Source organism: Pezoporus flaviventris, unplaced genomic scaffold (genome assembly GCF_033815535.1).
Source record: "Pezoporus flaviventris isolate CSIRO_AGI_PZ_B2104156 unplaced genomic scaffold, CSIRO_AGI_Pfla_v1 ptg000042l, whole genome shotgun sequence".
NCBI lineage: Eukaryota > Metazoa > Chordata > Aves > Psittaciformes > Psittacidae > Pezoporus > Pezoporus flaviventris.
The window spans coordinates 58511-78901 of record NW_026892590.1 but is presented as its reverse complement, the minus strand read 5'-3'; the positions used below and the strand labels follow the sequence as shown (position 1 = coordinate 78901).

The following is a 20391-nucleotide window of genomic DNA, read 5'->3' as shown; positions in this document are numbered from 1 at the left end:
GGACACAGGGGCTTGGAGCAAGCTGCTCTAGTGGAAGGGGTCCCTGCCCGTGGCAGGGGTTGGAACTGGGTGAGCTTTAAGGTCCCTTCAGCCCAAACCTTTCCATGATTCTACAGTTCTATCAATAGCTGCATCTGAGGGAAGATGAGTGCAACACGCAGTTCACAGGCAAGAGAACACAGAAGGCAGCTGCCTCCAACATGAAGAGTGAGCAGCTACCATAACACTTGCTATGTACTAGGGCACCTGGGGTATCTGAAGACATGATGGGGCGAGGTTATGATTAAGTAACACTCCTCCTTTCCTTCCTTCATTCCTCCTTCCCTCCCATCCGTTAATAAACATCAGCTCGTTAAAAGCATCTAAAACCTAAATTGGGCTAAAAGTGATGGGAGGGAAGTAGTGAATAAACATCGTGGCTGTAACAGGATTCCAGCTCCCATAGAAAGGCTCCAAGATAATAAAAGTGGGGCTTGGGGAAAGCCTATAAACCCGCCACAGATGGCACACAGACACACTTCCTGGCACAGATTCCCAGACCTTACCGCACTCAGGAATGTTTCACTGCTATTAGAAACGCTAATTTAGCGATGGTGACATTTCTGAGGACCAGAATGAGACCACAAAACTCTTTTCACTTCAGGCAAAGGACCAGATGGCAACAAGTTCCAGCTTGTACAATCTGCTTTAGGTTTCCATCAGCCACCTACAAGTCAAGGTCTCTGTACACCAAGAGCATTCAGCTCTCTTGCACTTCTGTTCTCTGCGGGTGTTACCCAGATCCTGCTAGAAGCAGGTAAGGCATTATTAAACACCACTGTGAATATGTGCAACAGCTTCAGGGCAAGGTCTCAGTAGATGCCAGAGGTTCCTCTGGGTGCTCCAGCAATTGAGCCCAAGAGGCAGCTGTGGGCATGAAGCACCCAGAGCGTGCAGTGTGTTCCTAAGGAGAGCTAAAGCTCTCCCTGACTGCAGAGGAAATTCCTGGCCATTTGCTCCAAGTGTGGCTGGTCAGAGCTTCCAAGCCGTGGTCCCGGGCTGAAGGAATCCCTCAGCACGCACATCAGAGCCTGTGGTTTTAAAGCTGAAGTGGAGAAAGCCAAGTCTTTTCCAAGTCATTCCCCTCTTGTGTTGCTTCACCCCAGGCGCCAGAACCCGCAGCACTTGTTCCCTGGGATCCTTCAAGACACTCCTAGGCCACGAGGAGGGATGAAATCGTCTTCTCTGGATGGCCTGAGCTTCACATGCTCATGGTACAAACGGAGGAGCCCTCTCCTCTGCTACCATTCATGCACGGCGGGAAGCACTCTGCTGCTGCTCCCCTCCAAGCCCCAGCCGCGCTGCTTTGGCACAGCTCCACTTTCCCGTTGTTCCCATCCTAACACGGATACACCATAAATTACTGCCACATCAACCCGGAGCGGGGCAGATTTACAGCACTTCAGCTGCTCTGCGTTAACTCCTGTGTGAAGGCTCCTCGCCTGCAGTACTTGCACTGGGCTGGCTCACACCTGTCACAGGATGAAAGCCTGTGGTACCCGGCACGCTGTAAATCCATCCCTACCTGATCTCAGGACAACTTGCTCCGGTAGCCATGCCCAAGGAGAAACTCCTCTACTCCTTTGTCAATGGCTTCTCCTTTCCTCTGTACACTAAGAAAGTGAACTCAAACCAGACTCTCCTGAAGCCTCCAAGCTGAGAGAGGAGGCAGAGGAGATGCGTTCCCCCAGTCCCAGTCAGTACAAGGAGCTTTTTCACACAAAGAACAACTGGAATATGGAATTTTACGTCCATGGGCCCACATCTGGCCATAACATCACTGCAGCAACATGTGCTGTGCATTCCCCAGTGCCGGCAGAGCTCACCGCATTCCTGAGAGCAGCAGGATGATTTCAAAGCCCTGGAATTTGGGAAGCACAAACGCTGTGTCTTGCTGTGGAGACGAGGGTAGGATGGCTTCACATCGCGGCCGAGCTCTTCTCGTTTCACCACAGAACTTAAGTCTGAAGAGCAGCAAAGTGCCAGAGGCCGGACATTATGGAAGACTTTGGAGGAAGAGGAACAGCAAAAGCCTTCCTCTTGTTTTGGGTATGTCAGATGAAGAAGGTAGAAGAAAAAGTGAAAGAGGCACCAAACCACAGCCCCGCAGGACCATCTGCTGCTGCTTACTTAAATAATGGTAAAGGAAAACCAGCTACAAAGGTACAAGCTACATCTGCACCTGCTTGGTCTTTCCACAGGAGACACTAAATATCCTGTACACCTCCGGACCAGTGCTTCCCAAGACCTTTCTTACAGACCACTCTGTTGTAGAACCACAGAATCCCAGACTGGTTTGGGTTGAAGGGACCTTAAAGCTCATCCAGCTACAACCCCTGCCACGGGCAGGGACCCCTTCCACTAGAGCAGCTTGCTCCAAGCCCCTGTGTCCAACCTGCCCTTGAACACTGCCAGGGATGGGGCAGCCACAGCTTCTCTGGGCACCCTGTGCCAGCGCCTCAGCACCCTCACAGGGAAGAGCTTCTGCCTAAGAGCTCATCTCAGTCTCCCCTCTGGCAGGTTAAAGCCATTCCCCTTGGCCTGTCCCTACAGGCCCTTGTCCCAAGCCCCTCTCCAGCTTTCCTGCAGCCCCTTTAGGCACTGGACAAAATCCTGTCACACACAACTTTGCAGACCTACCAAGAGCTGCAGCTCCCAGTGCCCGGAGCGTGTCCAAGGGTCAGCAGATGCTTTTATCACTTTCTAGTGTTCCAAGGTATCTCCTGAGCCCAGTCACCAGCCTTACAGGAACAGGCAGCTCTGAGCAGCCAGGGGACTGACTGTGTGTGGAACCGCAGCACTGACTGACGCTCTGCTCACCTCCAGCACAGCTCCTACAACATCCCCACTTAAGGAATCTGGTAAGTGGCTCTGAGCCCCACAAGGAGGGATGCTGAGATGCCCACTAGAGAAAAGCATGGCACTGACCTCTCTGCTGAGCCCCGCACTGGCAGCCCTCAGCAATGTGTGAACACAAGCAAGCAACACATACTCTATCACCAGCAAAATGATTTTTTAGACCTGAATGATACCCGGAGCTCAGAACCACACGTAAATATGTTCATTCACTACTGCCTCCACAGCACTCCCTACCTCAGAAAGACTTGGTCTGATGAGTACTCATTAAATCACAGTTCTGATGGAGAAATCAATGACCCCTTAATCGGATTCTCATTTAAATGAAGTGGTCTCTTCTTTAGCTTTTTAATTACTCTGCCAAATCCAGACCACACACACACACACACACCTCTGACCGTGCACAGGCACCCCGCACAACGTCAGGCACAATGGCACAACCACAGAGACAACCTTTGTTCAATGTTCAGTCATCAGCATTGGGTGTTCAGGTACAGAGCAGTCTGTGCAGTGGGATATTGCTGTTGAAGAGATCAGTAATGAACCATCCATCAGGACACCACGCCGGGTCGCTTGTCTTAAAAGGGACACAGCAGCATTTAAGGAGCCCAAGAATCAGACAAATGAAACAATTTCATGGGAGAACTTTCTGCTGCTGATGTCAAAAGTCTTGAACCCTTTTAAAGCCTCAGTGCTGGAAGTGTCCCAAGCACAGACATTTCCAATGTGATTCTTCACTGTCACCTCCAGCTGCAAGGTTGAGAGGTTCAACAAAGACAAATGCAAGGTCCTGCACATGGGTCAGGGCAATCTCAAGCACAAACAGAGAGTGAGGGAGATTGAATGGAGCAGCCCTGGGGAGAAGGACCTGGGGGTGTTGGTCAATGAGAAGCTCCCCATGACCCGGCTTCAATGAGCGCTTGAGCCCAGAATCCCCCCGTGTGCTGGGCTGCACCCCCAGAGCGTGAGCAGCAGCTCAGGGAGGGGATCCTGCCCCTCTGCTGTGCTCTGGGGAGACCCCCCCTGCAGCCCTGATCCAGCTCTGGGGCAGCAGCACAAGAGGGACGTGGAGCTGCTGGAGCAAGGCCAGAGGAGGCCATGGAGATGCTGCGAGGGCTGGAGCAGCTCTGCTCTGGAGCCAGGCTGAGAGAGCTGGGCTGGGGCAGCCTGGAGAAGAGAAGGCTCCTGAAGGGGAGACCTTAGAGCAGCTCCAGTGCCTGAAGGGGCTGCAGGAAACCTGGAGAGGGGCTTGGGACAAGGGATGTAGGGACAGGCCAAGGGGAATGGCTTTAACCTGCCAGAGGGGAGACTGAGATGAGCTCTTAGGCAGAAGCTCTTCCCTGGGAGGGTGCTGAGGCGCTGGCACAGGGTGCCCAGAGAAGCTGTGGCTGCCCCATCCCTGGCAGTGTTCAAGGCCAGGTTGGACACAGGGGCTTGGAGCAAGCTGCTCTAGTGGAAGGGGTCCCTGCCCGTGGCAGGGGTTGGAAATGGATGAGCTTTAAGGTCCCTTCCAGCACAAACCTCTCTGGGATTCTATGGGATGCCTCAGCAATGAAGACACCTGGTCAGAGCCAAGCAAGTGCTGTGAATGAACAGAAACCATTCTTTCTGCTTTGCTACCAAACTCCAGCTCTGTAGGCATCACCTAGGCAAAGCTCCCCAGAGCACACTCCTCTATAGAACCAGAAGTGCGCAACAGCCAATGCTTTCCTTGCCCTATAACCAAGCACACAAGAGCCAGCCCCATACGGTCAGAGGACAAACATCCTCCTGGAGCCCTCAAGGATCCTCAGCTGACATGGAGGACGTAAGGTCAAACCTCTCCTACGAGCAGCATCAGAATGACACAATCGAAGCTCATTTCCAAGAGCTCAGAGGCAGCAGAACAGGAAAGGAGCGTTTTCCCGCTGGCTGGAGCGGAGGTTTGGCATGGGGCCCGCTCCCTGCGTATGCACTGACTCAACAGGAAAGTATTAAGGGAAGAAATAACCCTTGATTAGAGGAGTTTTTAAAGAGGCTGCCTAGAATGTTCTCCTCCTTCCCCTCTTATCTGCCCCAGGATTAGCTTCCCTCTGCTGACGAGCTGCACCAGGAACAAATTTCTTGCTGCACGACCCAAGCCAGACAAGCTTTTGGGGTCTGCTCTGCAGCCCTGCTGCCTTCTCCCTCTGTTAGGTGAGGCTCAGCCTCCAAACCAGAGGCTTTACTTCCACCAGCCACGTGTCAAGAGTGCAAGAAAGGGCTCTGACACCACTAATGCCCACAAGCTACTTATGCTCCTGAAGAGATACTTCAGCCTCTGACTTCCCAGTCCATAAAGGATGAGCATTTGCACCTTTTCAAACAGCACCACAAGTCTCCAGTTTTCCCACCAAGTTTTATTTAGGATGTGCAATATTAAGATGAATGTTCCTTACATGACCTGGTTTGTTTTCACACATCTCCTCATCCAAAAGGTCAGCTGCAGTTTAATGTTTCATCCAAAGCCAAGAGGCTGCAGGAGGAATGGAGCTGCCTTCTCCCAGCGCTCAGCACACTCAAGGCCCTCACCAGCAACTCGCTGCTCCCAACCCATCATCCTGCACCCCACCTCATGAAAGCACACATCTGAACAGCCAACCTACTCACACCTTCCTACCTCATTCATTTGAACAAGATAAATTAAACATAAGGCTTTCCTCTATCTCAAACCTCAGAGCTTTTATCTCACTTTCCCCAATCCTGGATCTTCACCTCCCCTCTTTCTGCACCCCATTACTTGTCTCTTTTGCCCTCATGATAAGCTTCTCCACTCTCACATCAACCCTGGAGAATACCCATCTAATAAAGACTACAAAAGGACCAATTTACTCCACAGATCTCACTAGATGTTATTTCTCCATTCTTATTATAACTCCTATTTATCTCTTCTTTTTTTTGTAATCAGTCCTTTGTCTCATTTCTTTTATTAGCACCCAGTTTTGTAATTCATTTACTGTCCCACTTCTCAGAAGTACAGCATCACAGCCTCCTGCACAGCACACTTGAGATGGAAAACTCCCTAATGGAGAACACTGGGCACCTCTAAGGTGTTTAAAATAGAGGTCAGACCATGCCCAACAACAACGCACATTCCTCATCAGTGACTACTTCCTGCAGTTATTCACGTTGCTTTTACTTTCTGTTGCAGACTCAACAACGAACTGATGCTTAATAAACCTGAGAGCTACCTGTAAGGCACTGCAAGGCTCGAGCTGCAGAAAGACACTTTTCACTACTCAGGCTTTCTACACTGGTCACAGACATCTACATTGATGTTTGAGCAGCAAAGCCGAGCATCAGCCAAGGGGATAAGAGGGTGGCTGGGAACGCTCTGCTCCAATGCCAGGTCTTACCTGTGAAAGCCCAGGGGACGATGCATGTCCCGGTGGCGTTGCAGCAAGATTGGGGTGTCCCTTATTTATTTCATGTGCAGTGTAAGGGGATGGGGCAGGAGGACCCGGCTGTCTTGCTACTTGTGTTACCTGTGTGGAGATAAACTGTTAGTAAAATATAGTATTAGTAATCCAATCTGTATAGATACTGTCATCTTCTTCTTAAGAAAGCAGCTAGCAGCATCTTTTTATATATATATAAAATAATATCTATATTTATCTAAGTGACACGATGTACAAGTTAGGTAACTATTTATATGATGCAGGAAAATAGGGAAGGATCACAAAATAAAGAGCTCCAACTGGAGTCAGAGATGGAAACGTGTAGGAACTGGATGAGCTCTACTGCTGTGCTTGTGCTTTGCAATAGCCCTTTGACTTCAGGCCTGGGATCTCCTGATCCTTCCATTATAGGCCATATCAAACAATATGGTGATTTCGCAAAGGGATACACACTACCAGTGACCCAATAAGTAAGGGAAAAGCTGCCTATTCCACTCCAAGAAGGAAAAAAAAAGACAACCCAGAGGCTCTGTTATCCAAACGGATTTCTACAAACAAAGAATAAAATTCCAGAGCAATTCCTGTGTACACTTTTCTCCTTTCTCAGCTTCTGTAACGAAGTACTAATGAAAACACATCCAGCAAAATGCTGTAAAATACACTCATGGCACATATCCTTGCTCCACTGTGCTATCTCCATGATGGAAGTGCTTTAAATACACTTTATACAGTCGCTGTAGCAAAAAACCCAAAAGGTACAGAAGGCAGGAGGCAATTCCTGGCCCTTGATCTTTAATGGACTATTAGCACCAAGCTCCAAGAGAGCGAAGTATGAGAGCAAGAGTCACCGAGTTCACCACTAAATGCTTTTTCCAAGCCCTTTTACTGCATCCCAAGTACCGACGCCTGTCACTGCATTACCTAAAGCACTAAACAGCTGCACCGGCCCCAAGAACCCCAACCGGGAATTTCTGGAGCCTTGGACATGGACCAGAGTCGTTGGCTGTGGGAAGATTTACAGCAGCCTTGTGCTCATTAGACAGGAGGGTGGGTCAAGCCACAGAACCTCACCCTCCGTCCCTGACTGCAGCCTTCCCCATGGGGGGAATCAGCTCTCTTGTTTGGCTGATGTGGATTAGCAGGTGTGTGCGCACACAGCCTCATTCAGCTGAATTGAAGCCACTGCTACAGAGATGTGATAGAACTTCCCATCTCCCATCCCCAAGAAAACCCAAGTCTCTTCTGTGACTCCTAAGACAAGCCTGACAGACCTGTCATGTCACCGAGGCAGCACTCAGTGCTTTGAAGTGACTACAGATCATGATGGACATCAAAACCCGCAGTTAAGATGGGGAGAAGAAAGTGAAGGCAACCCAAAACAAGAGGGTATCACTGTACAGAGCCCCATCAGGAGCCTGTGAGTGTTCACATCACCAAGATGTATCGCCTCTTGTAGAGAAAAAGAGGCTACCTGCAGTAGCCGTGGTACTTCAAACACTGCCAGTTTTACCTCCCTACACCTACAAATGCACACAGTATTCCAGCAAAGGCCAGAGCCACCCAAAACCCTCCAATCTCCAACAGGCATCAAGTCCACACCAATGCCTGACAAGAGGGACGGGGACACTAATAATATCCCACGTTAGTGTGAGTGTTCAACAGTGCTCTTCAGAAATAGAAACATGCAAATAACCTATGCTGGAGGTTAATGGAAAACCCCAAGGAATGCTGCTCTGAATTGGGTATGGAATCTGGAAGCCAAACTGAAAGGAAAGCTGCACAGCACCATGAATGATGCTCCACAAGATACCCTGGTGCAATGTAGCAGACAAGTGGCAGAATGCCTTTAAAGGGCTTTTATTAGTAAGGGGATTGCTTTAACCTGCCCGAGGGGAGACTGAGATGAGCTCTTAGGCAGAAGCTCTTCCCTGGGAGGGTGCTGAGGCGCTGGCACAGGGTGCCCAGAGAAGCTGTGGCTGCCCCATCCCTGGCAGTGTTCAAGGCCAGGTTGGACACAGGGGCTTGGAGCAAGCTGCTCTAGTGGAAGGGGTCCCTGCCCGTGGCAGGGGTTGGAGCTGGAGGAGCTTTAAGGTCCCTTCCAGCACAAACCTGGTTGGGATTCTATGACACAACAACAGATTGCCATTAACAGTTCATCACTGAGATCTGCTCTTTCCTTAAACAAAGCCCCCTTCAAGAAGGGCTCAGACCTGGATGGAACCTGGTCCCTACCAGCATTCAATGAGTTCACTTGTGCTGGCACAAACAGCTTCAGAGCAGCACTGAGGACATGAGCATCCCTTGCATACTCTGCAGCCTCCACCGCAGCCAGGCAGGGGCACCAGTTGGCCTCCTGACCCAGATCCTTCCTTGAAGCACAGGGTGGCTGGAGCTAATCCTCCCTAATCTCTTTTCTACGGGATACTCTTCACTGTAGGAAGATCCCTTTAAAGGACATAAAGGCGGATCACAGTACCTCTGCTGGGTTTGAAGCTACCAGGAGGCATCAAGGCGCAGCATCCTGCTGCAGCAAAGCAACCCAATAGACACCCAAAGAAGGGAATGATGGAGTCAAGCTTAGTTGCTGACAATTTGGGGCAAAAAAGGTCTTCAACACCTCACCTTCCCATCACCTTCTTTACTACTGAGTTGGGCAACCTGACAGGAGGTGGTATCTGCTCCAAAGGGACACGGTGAGACCAGAGTTAACACCATGCGCTAACACAGAGTTAGCCATGCTACAGAAACTCTGCTCAACGCTGCACCCAACCAGCCTGCAAGCACTTCTCTCCAAACAGGCATCTCACATAGCACTCAGTCCTACTCCAGGAGTCAATGCTGTCCCTTAGCTCTTAGAAGTATATCCCAAAGTATTTCTGGTCCAAGCTGCAGCGCTTGAGATCACAACGTTACCACCAGTTATGATCCTCCACCATCATCTACCCAAAAGGTGTGAGGAGTGGATGTGTGTTACACAGCCCTCGTTTATATCCGATTCCCAGCTCACACCTTGTGCTGACGCTGAAGAGCACATCTGCTTCTGAACGTATCTCCACAGTCATTTCAGGTTCAGCAGAAACCAGCCCGCACTACTCTGTGTGCCGGCACACATGGTGGTCCGGGGTATCTGAGGTCGCCTTTGGTGCAGCTCCCTTTGTGTCAGGAGCCTCTAACTTCAAGGCAAAAAGGTCTTTGCATTTATTTCTCTACAATATTTAACAAGAGAGCCCAAACTTCATTCTCATTCCCTGTTCCAGCCTCCACAGGTTTGGGATCTGACAGCAGATGTACGAGCAATTGCCTTAAGTTCTTGCAGTATGAAGAATTAGGGAACACCACTCAAGCAGCTGCTCTACAGGACCAAACCCAAATCTTCACTGCCCATGGCAGGGGGTTGAAACTGGATGAGCTTTAAGGTCCCTTCCAACCCAAACCATTCCATGATTCTATGTCCAAACACAGCTCTCACGATACAGCATTCTCCATTGCTGATGAGGGGAAATGATCACAAGATCAGTTCATTGTAACAGCTCTTTCCAACTGGGATTTGCTTTAAAATAATTCTAATGGGTTTATTTATTATAAAATAGACTCCAACAACGTACCAGGTATCAGCATTTTCTAAAGTATTCTATATAAAATGCATGAAGATGGCAGACATCGGGGTTCGGTGGGTTTGGTTTTAACACCAGTACGGTTTCATTGACAAAGAGGTTCTACGAAGTCTTGGGAGGAATTTTGAGCATCTCCACGTGCTCAGACAAACCTAATTTCACCTGACAAACCACACTGTGCCTCTTCCTCACCTCCCATCTCTGACCAACAGGGGAACGTGTTCCTCTGCTTTTGTTTGGGGGGAGATTACCGGGGCTCACAGCGAAAGCCACATGATTTTCCATTCCCGTTTTTGGCAAGCAGCATGTAATTCTGGAAAAAAAAAGAGCTCAGGAATGTGCAACTGATGTCCTGATAACACACGTGGAAAGGCATGGAAAAGATAACCAAGTTACTGCTCATCTTTACCTCACTAAAAATAGTGGTTTCAGCTGTGGGCTGCCCATGACCCCCAAACAGGGGAAGGACGTGGACCTGTTGGAGAGAGGCCAGAGGAGGCCATGGAGATGCTGCGAGGGCTGGAGCAGCTCTGCTCTGGAGCCAGGCTGAGAGAGCTGGGCTGGGGCAGCCTGGAGAAGAGAAGGCTCCTGAAGGGGAGACCTGAGAGCAGCTCCAGTGCCTGAAGGGGCTGCAGGAAACCTGGAGGGGCTTGGGGCAAGGGATGTAGGGACAGGCCAAGGGGAATGGCTTTTACCTGCCCGAGGGGAGACTGAGATGAGCTCTTAGGCAGAAGCTCTTCCCTGTGAGGGTGCTGAGGCGCTGGCACAGGGTGCCCAGAGAAGCTGTGGCTGCCCCATCCCTGGCAGTGTTCAAGGCCAGGTTGGACACAGGGGCTTGGAGCAAGCTGCTCTAGTGGAAGGGGTCCCTGCCCGTGGCAGGGGTTGGAGCTGGAGGAGCTTTAAGGTCCCTTCCAACCCAAACCATTCTGTGACTGTGATGTGACACCTGGATGATTCATCCTCCCACCCCACACACAATACAACCTCCAGGGAAACCACCACAGCAGCTCAGAGTCACCATGAGCTGGTACCAGACCTCAGACCTCTTCCCAGACCAGCCATCCTCCATGGGAACACATGTGTTTGAAACCTGCCCCATGCAGGGGCCCGCACAGGAGGACTAAGCAGCGCAGGGCGGCAGTGGAAGAGCAGAGCCAGGTGCTGCCGATGGTGCTCTGCCATACCCGTGACGGTGTGAGTTTTGTCATGTGTAGACAAACTACATCAGACACTACACAGAACCTCTTCGTTGCAAACCCAGAACTGAAGCACACAACGTTGCTCCTCGTGGAATAAAGCAGAGAGACCCGCGATGAATGAATTTGTCAAGGACCTCCATCACGTGCCTCCTCCACCCGAATTCATCTGAGCAAGGACTTACTCTACATTTGCCATCTGCCAAAGGCTTCAAATAGAAGCTCAGAAGGAACCGAGCTGAGAAATTTCTCTCCTTTCTCTAAACCATGAAATTTTCTTTCAAACTTGTGTTTTCTTCAAGCCCAGAACTGAGCTACTCCAGCCCTGGCTTCTATTCCGGTCCCACATCAAGGAGTGGTATTTTTCCACACTCAAACCCTATTTTAGGTCATTCTTCACAGTTACTTTTATATTTTACATTCATTTAAATTTTCACAGTCATATTTTCCCCACAGGCATCTGAATTATATCTTTGGAGGAACGAATTGATAAAAAAGAACCTTCTTCTTCCCCCCCAGAGCAATTCAGATGTATTTAAAGTGGGGTTTAAGTGTTTTATGGGGTATATAAAGGATAAACTGAATTATTTATTGTAACTGTTTGTACATTTGTGTTCCTTTGGGTTTGCTTTTTTGCATACATACTGCATACGTCTGTGTGGATATGCATATGTATGGTACTGAGGACAGGGGGAGCAAAAAAACCACTCCAACAACCTGTCCACACCTGGAGCCTGGCAATCCAACTGCTGTCAAAGCCACAAAGCTCAAACTGTTAAACCCTCATCAGCGTTGTATCCCAACCCTTCTGACTCACCTGGATGGAAACCTGCTGCCTCCTGCCCACCACAGCATCCATGCTCAAGCCTGAGGCTTGCTGCTCCTACTATCCAACTATCTTCCTGCTCCTGGTATCCCAACTATCACTCAAGTCTCTGCCTTTCTTGGACCCAGGGGCACTGGACAGCACACGTTGGCACTTAATCCTGTGCAAAGCCCGGCTCTGCATCCCATGCCAGCAGTGTCTGTGGTGGAAAAGGGGATCACAAAGCTCTTCCCTACAACCCAAAAAAGGAAGGGGCTGAAGATGCTTCAGACCCAGACTCCACACACAGAGCTGATAACCCCACCACAAGCTATTCATGCAAACAGGGGGAAGGAGAAAACCTCATACAACAGCTTATGTTTTTCTATAAGCAGCTTATGTCACTGCATAAAATACAGCTAATTTTTCCCATCTACAGCTTTTCTTCCCGTTTTCCCAATAATTAAAAAGAGCAGCTTAAAAGCGGGGTTTTGCCATTAGAAATATTTGTGCTATCCCACCAGAAAAGCAAAATATTCCTTTCCCAGGGCTGTGCTGATTTAGCAAAGCTCATAAATAACACTGGGCTTCCAGCTACCGCCATGAAAAAAAAAAAGAAAGGAAACCAGGATCAAACGTTCACAAATAAACTTCACCACATTTCTCAGCTAAGTTTCTTCAAGAATTACAAACACAAAGGACAGGGAGCCGAAAGCTCCTATCCCAAATATCCAACCTACAATCAAAGCACCTTTTCCTCTGGGTAATGGAATGTTTCACCTGAAAAACCAATCTTCCTTGATTGCTTTCCCGATAAGAAACCCTTAGAAAGGTGCAGGACTAAAGCACAACAAGGCAGTCTTTGAGATGCAGGAGGCAGGAAAGGGGCAGAGCCAACAGCCTGAAACCATGGCCAGGAACATTCCCACTCAGGTGAAACTCTGTTAGGAAACCCCATGCTAAATAAAACTACAGACACCCAACAAAAAAAGGATTGGATATGGAAGTCCCCAGGCTTTCTTCTTTTCCTACTTACATGTGACAAAATGGTCTTCATCCAGCATCACTTATTTCAGGAGGCAAAAACCAATGTTGTGGGGTTTTTTTAATTGTAAATTGTGATTTACAAATGTTAACTGCAATTGTGTAATGGTGTTGGGTTTGAAAGGAATCTCCCATTTCCTTATGCCTGGAGAACACGCTCCTGGCACCAGCAGATACTCACAGTGCTGTACACAGCGGAGACGGTCGGAGTGAAGATCCGGTCCTCGAGGGGCTGCTGCACAGGACCCCGGGGAATCCTGCAACACACCACGTTAAGGAAAGACACGTCCCAGGGAGGGCTGGGTGCTGGGTGACCATCAGCTCCCACGCTCAGGCAGACACACACACACATCCCCGGGGCACTCACATCCAACCAGGCGGCTAGGATCCATCAAGGTTTCCCAAAGGAGGAGCACAGTGAGGATCAGATGTCAGATACAGGAACTGGAAGCAAACAGATTGCTGACCGATCCACAAAACCTTGGTCCTGTCGAGAGACTCCCCCACCTCTATTTTTGTGAAGAGTAAGGGAAAAAACCACGCCGAGCCCACGAGCCCTCCGCATGCAGGCACACAAACCCGCTGGTCAGCAGAGCTCTGCTGGACAATGGCAGAGCCCGTTCTGCAAAGCAGGCAGGAATCGGGCCGCGATTGTTGCCGCGTTTGGCTCCCTGCAACCAGCGACTCCTTCCCGCAGCCTCCCACCGGCAGCGCTGCTAAAAGGGGCTGCCACCCAGACGTGAGGCTCTGAAGAGCTGCTGCCAGGTTATTTAAAGGCAAATTGCAGTTTCCTTCTGAAATTGGAAAGGTATTGTGGGAACACAGAGGGGAAATGAAGTGGGTAAAGACTTCATGCCAGAAACAAACAAGCCAGGATGCGTTTTACTTGTGGAATAACGCAAGAGGATGCAGGTATTTAAAAGGACAAAGCCTCCTGACTTAGCTAACTCCTTGTGGCCTTAGGCCCAGCGCATCCCTACACAACACCCGATGCCCGCTGTCAGACAGAAGCCATCCTTAACCTGCTGAGACGTTTTCCACTCAATGCCGTATTCAGACTTCACCTTTCTGTTTCCACTTCGTATGTCAAAGCCTCTTGGAAAATGAGAGCAGCCCAACTGAGAGACCTCAGAGCAGCTTCCAGTATCTGAAGGGGGCCTATAGGGATGCTGGGGAAGGACTCTTCATTAGGGATGTAGTGACAGGACAAGGGGTAACGGGTTAAAACTGAAACAGGGGAAGTTTAGATTGGATATAAGGAGGAAATTCTTTCCTGTGAGGGTGGTGAGGCACTGGAATGGGTTGCCCAGGGAGGTTGTGAATGCTCCATCCCTGGCAGTGTTCAAGGCCAGGCTGGACAGAGCCTTGGGTGGTATGGTTTAGTGTGAGGTGTCCCTGCCCATGGCAGGGGGTTGGAACTGGATGAGCTTAAGGTTCTTTCCAACCCAAACTATTCTATGATTCTATGAACTGACTGATTTTCTCACACACACCAGCAAAGCAGATCTCACACAGGAACGCGATTGTGGATACCACTGATAATGCGTTTGGTTGGCAGCCAGAATCCCCCATGTCCTGGGCTTAAGGGGAAACCTTAGAGCAGCTCCAGTGCCTAAAGGAGCTACAAGAAACCTGGAGAGGGGCTTCAGACAGAGGGCTGTGGGAAGGGGGCTGGAACTGGATGAGCTTTAAGGTCCCTTCCAACTCAAACCACTCTGTGATTCTATGATGGTTCTATGACAATCATGAAAACTCTTCTTGGGGTTTGTTCCAGTGGGGAAACAAATAGCTGTAAATTGAATTTTGAACCTGGAACATTAGTCTGAGTCCTCCAAAAGTCCTCGCTCTGCCCCACGTGTTGCTGCCCAAACCTTTGCAGGGACCAACATCTCAGCGGCAGCACTGGTAAGTGTCATAGCAACCCCAGCTCCACAACCTGACCTGCTCCCTGCCTTAAACCAGATGGAACTTCAAGGTTGAAGCAAGGAATGTTCAGACATGAGCTGCTCTGCATCTGCTGCGTGCCTGCAGCACGGCCCAGCCAGATCTCCTCCAGGACCAATGTGATGCAGAGCAGAAACTCATTGACAATATCCCACTGTTTTGATCCCAAACATGTCACTATAAGGTCTGCCTTCTCCCAGCAGGATGGGAAATTGCCCTAAAACCTTCCCGTTTGGTTTTGTATTCAAGGCTTGAAGCCAGACACGATAAAATCCTGTATTATAGGATTATGAAGGGAAGAGACACCACTGACCTTCACAACACCTCTGCACGTAAGTGATGTCCCTGCTAAAGCCTGGCAGGTGTAGAACAGGACACCTACAACCAGCTCTGACGGAGAGAACTGAGATGAGGATCCAGCACTGTTACCAGGACGGTGCTCACTCATCTTCCATCCCTTTTTCCCTTCTAAATGAGGGCCAGAATTGCTCTGCAGGCTCTAAGGCTCGTCTTCGATTTGCAGCCTCATGCACAAGTGGTGGTGTTTGATCAAATAAAGAGGTTTTTAACAACAACATCAGCTGCAAAATCCTGACTCAAGCGAAAGAACAGGAAGATTTGCCACAGAGTTCAGCGGGGCTGAGATGCTGCTCCCAGCCTGCATCCCGAGGGTCTTCCTTCCCTTCATTCCCCACTTTCGGAAACGCTAAAATTTGGGAGAGGAGGGTTAGAGACACACTGCAAGGCAGAACAAACCCTCCACATTCTGTGCATGCAAAGGCTGCAGCACCAGCCCTCACCCCACAATCACCAGGTGATGCAGACGGGTAGGACACAGGCCCCGGGTCAAGCTGCCACCCTTCCCTCAGAGCTGAGGCTTCCCATCTGGAGGCAGGTCTGACAATCAACTGGAGCAGCCTCTGCTTCCGAAGGGATCTCCCCGAGTTTGGAAAACGGCTTCATCCTCGCAAAGGTTGGGATTTATTTTCCTATTTTAGAACTTATATAAGCCAGGAGGAAATAATCTTCTTTGAGCAGAGCAACCTCTCTTTTTGCACCCAGGAAGAGCCGCCTGAAGGAAGGAGTTTCGATGGACTTGCAGAGTTTGGGGTTGCTGTTTAAGATCACTTCTAGGAAGTGAAGATTGTCATCAGATTAAAAGGAACCCATTTAAGTCCTTTTTGCCAAAGGACTTGACCTGGATGTGAAACTGATAGGGACAAAACCGCCTTAAACTCCACACAGAGACACAGGATCAGAGAATGGGTCTGCCCAAGGAGCCCTGCCTGGGGCAACGGCTGCCACTGCTCCAGAAGCACAAGTCCATCAGCAGGCTCTCACTTAGGAGGCTCTTTCACCTAGAGCTGGGTTAAGAGTGACAGCACAGAGACCACACCATGGGACATGAACGGGTCACAGCAGGCAGGTGGGAAGTGGACCCTCACCCAGCAGCAGCATCACCTCTGTGTCCATAGCAAAGTGTGCCCTGGGGCACTCAGCACCTTTCACCACACCGAGATCTCAGTGCCACTGGGAGCTGCACCACTTGAGGTGCAGCACAAACTGCCCTCCCGCTGCCCCCATCACACACAGGAGGTAAAGGATAACACTTCAAGGGGTAAAGGATAACCCAGCCTGGCTCTCTTGCAGCATTTAATGAACCACAGCGTGAAGAAAATGAGGATATGCTGAATAATTCAGGCAGCTCTTTCATGTCACTATTCCGGCACGCTTAGATCCAATTCCAGAGGATCCTGTGCCCTCCTCCTCCCCCCTATATCCCTGCCACCCACGTCACCCTCTTCAGCTGCACGGCTCCAACTATTTGTGCAGCCATGCTCCGAAACGATCCAGGAGGGTGGGAAGGGAAGGGAGGGCGAAGGGATGGAAAAGCAAAGCTGAATCCAAACCTCACACCGTTGTCAGAGCTCCTTCCATTACCGCAGCGAGAACAGATGAGGCGGGCGACGAAGCCAAACAGCAGGAGCGAGGGGAACCTCTTAAATCCCAGTGCAGGGGAACTACACCCCTGCTCCTCACGCCTGTGTCAGCTGAACGACTCCTTCCTCCATCAGCATCGTGCCAAAAACTATGAGAAGGACACAGGCAGCGGGCAGCACTAACAGGATTCTCTTCATCGCTGTTCAGGGCTCATTAACTCATGAAATATATATATTTAAAAGCCCACGTAAGCGAGGTGCTTGTGGCAGGCTAATAAAAGCAGCACAGCTGCAATGGGAGTTCCACCCAGTCCCCATCTGCCTGCAGCAGGGATTACAAGCTGGGGAATTTCAGGAGATATAAAGACCCGGTGGGAGAGGGCAGGCAAAGACAGAAACCAAACAGGATCCTTCCTGAAACCAGAAGCGTCCCTACGAGGAGGAGGGGATGGTTGAGTTGAACAGCCACAGCCACGCTCCAAGAGGAAGCATCCACAATTCCTCCATAAAGTGATTAAGGAATAAACCCGGAGCAGAGCTCAGAGCTGCCCCATCAGATGGAGTGGTCGGAGGCACTACCAGAGGCAGAGTTAAATACACGCCAGGAGGAATTTCCTGCAGAAGCCTCCTCCTTGTATCCCATTTTGTCTGCTTGCTCTAATCACCAAACTGAAATGCTGCACAGTTTTTGTGTGCTTTTACTGCAATGAACAGCCTGGAACATGCAGTAAAACCAGCTCTTACAGCACGGATCTGCACAGGTCTTTCTGCTCTGCTCCTGCTCCCGCGATTGGAGGGGGATAGAGAACACACTATTCCCGTTTCCTTCCAAAATGGATTCATTTTCCTTTTCACCTAAACTCATTTCCAGCAACCAGCAACCATTTTATCCCCAGCATGCACTGATGGCCTCTTCCTTCACTTCCAGCTGACAGGACCAAGTAAGCCCCTTCTCACATGAATAAACAGATCTGCGGGTACCCAGGGGCATGCAGGCAAATGCCTCACACACAAACATTCCAGAAGTAATGATTTCTCTCCCTGCACAGACCCAGTCTCCCACCAGCCATCCCTGGGGTTGCATAATCCCGGTGCATGTCCCTGCCTGTCCTGAAACTTGAGTGTTAAAGGCCTGAAAACACCCCAAGATCAAACCATCACGCGAGATGACACAAGGGCACGAAGCCACGTCCAATTCAAGCTCTTCCTTTGGCTTTTTGGTGCTAGGAATGCTTCAGAGGTGTTTGATGGCAGCGAGCTGCTCAAAGAGCCTGGTTCCCCCTCTGCAGCCTCGTCTCTATGGAACATGCAATCACAGTGCAGGAGGTGAACACCCGGGCAGCAGAAGCACCGAATTTAGCAGGCTGGGAACCACAAGGGCTCGCTTGAAAGGGAAAAGGGAAAAGCTCCGGCAGCCGCCGCTGAAACTTCCCCATCACCACCCCAGAACCCACAGCTCCCCGGGCAAAGCCTTTTGTTTGCAATGCTGCATCCTACCTGGCTGCAGGCCCCCGGGGAGCTTGGCTATTGAGCGGGCTCAGGGTCTTCTCCTCTCCATCCAAGCCTGAGCAGCCGGGGATGGCTCCTGAGCTCCTGCCTCTCGCAAGCGGAGCTCTCGCAGTGCGCTTGTGCTCTTAAAGAGGTAGTGCCATGGGGTCTGAGCAGCACCTTGCTGGGGTTTGGACACTGCAGCAATAACCCCTCTGCTTCCCTGGGCTTGCTGCTCTGCACACAGCGCAGAAGGGGTGGGAGGCAGCACCAGGCTCCTCTTAGCAAGTTTAGATGGGATAAAAACCAAGCAGGCTCGCAAAAGCAAGCACAACGACAAACTCACCCACAGCACGCTGTGTTTCAGAAACCTGCACTGCAACGTGTAAAGAGCTGGGAAAGCTTCAATATTCCCTATTGGAAGGAGAATTAAATCGCAGCATGAACACCTCAGCCAGGAATTTTGCAGGTTGGCTCCCTCACCCCACCACCAGCATGCTCAGCAAGTACTTCACAGACCAATTTTCCCCTCAAAACACATTCCTCTCTTAACAGGGCTGGTTTCAGGAGCTGGGAAAGCAAACTACAGCCTTCAAATGAGATACCCAAACCCCACCAAGGGACACGTCACATGGGGATAATACACACACACAAGATGAAAGCGGTGCCATCCGCTCTCTCCACACTGAAATACTGCAACCAAGCAGAGAAGCCCCCAAATGGTACACAACAAACAACTCCAGCTTAGGAAAAGGCAGGATCCAGTCTGGAAGTCAATCCAATGTGTACATGCAGAACCAAGCCCTTCATTACCAAGGCACAAGCTGCTTTTCCCTGGTGTCTCCACTTTTCCAACTGTCTTACAGGACTCTAGTACCTGATACCCCTCATAGCGAAGCAGCTCTTGTTCATAAGAGATAAAGCTGACATTACAAAAATCAAGACCAATGGAATTCAAGGACTTTGAAAAACATAAAAGGCTTAAGAACCACCTCATAAGATGCCAGCCTGCTGCTCCTAGCCTTCTGCTGCCCATACCCAACAGCATATCCCAGCCCCAGCATGGAACATCTCCCATCCTTGCTCAGATCTCATCCCATTTTAAATGGGTTTGGCTCTGTTTGTTCTGGGTTGTTTGGGTTTTTTTGCTAGTGGATTCCTGACAAGGGGCCATGGAACCTCACAGGAACGAGCTGACCTGTACTGAAACACTGGGTTTATCTCAGCTTTCTTAGACGGATGCAACTGGTCTTGTGCAACGCGATGAGATGTCAACATAAAGCATGAATCAGAGCTCTGACTGTATCACAGGTCAAAATTGAATGGGGGGGTGTTGGTTCAATGGTTGGTGTTTACTGTTATTACAGCAGGGAAGAAATAAATACAACTTCTTGTCAGAGAACTCAGAAATAGAGTAAAAGTTGAGAGCTGCAGGTGAAGAATTCCTTAAAAGACAATGTCAGGTTCACGCCACGCTGAAGTCTGGTACTGAGGGCAGGTTTCTGGCTAGAAGCGTGTTAAAAATAAAGGAACACAATAAAAGCTGCTTGTAAAGGAGCAAAACTGGGGGTTCTGGTTTAGAAGTGCCAAGCTGTGGAGCACAGCAGCTCAGCATCATACCTCTCTTTCTGTAAACAGACACAAACCAAGGTTCACCCCCCCCATCATGACTTATATCCAGCAGGACCTTAGAATCACAGAGTAGTTAGGGTTGGAAAGGACCTTAAGATCATCCAGGTCCAACCCCCCTGCCATGGGCAGGGACACCTCACACTAAACCACACCACCCAAGGCCTCATCCAACCTGGCCTTGAACACTGCCAGGGATGGAGCATTCACAACCTCCCTGGGCAACCCATTCCAGTGCCTCACCACCCTAACAGGAAAGAATTTCCTCCTTATATCCAATCTAAACTTCCCCTGTTTAAGTTTTAACCCGTTACCCCTTGTCCTGTCACTACAGTCCCTAATGAAGAGTCCCTCCCCAGCATCCCTATAGCCCCCCTTCAGACACTGGAAGCTGCTCTGAGGTCTCCACTCAGCTTCTCT

General features: G+C 50.0%; 1 protein-coding gene across 16 annotated transcripts in view; it reads right to left on the bottom strand.

The window, feature by feature from the left end:
* The window catches only part of EIF4G3 (eukaryotic translation initiation factor 4 gamma 3), a 151215-nt gene that overhangs the window by 92968 nt on the left and 37856 nt on the right, over positions 1-20391 (bottom strand). For 8 of the 16 annotated variants that reach the window (XR_009745775.1, XM_061466566.1, XM_061466567.1 and 5 more), the window contains exons 2-3: positions 13152-13227; positions 6270-6413 (exon numbers count right to left, since the gene is read on the bottom strand). Coding sequence is in view for 3 of the 16 variants with exons in the window: in XM_061466575.1 (XP_061322559.1) it covers positions 6270-6413; positions 13152-13322 (315 nt within the window). In the remaining 13 variants the exon portion in view is untranslated. Of the gene's footprint in view, positions 1-6269; positions 6414-13151; positions 14039-20391 lie in introns of those variants that run through there. The other 8 variants (XM_061466578.1, XM_061466579.1, XM_061466581.1 and 5 more) reach the window with 5 other exon arrangements.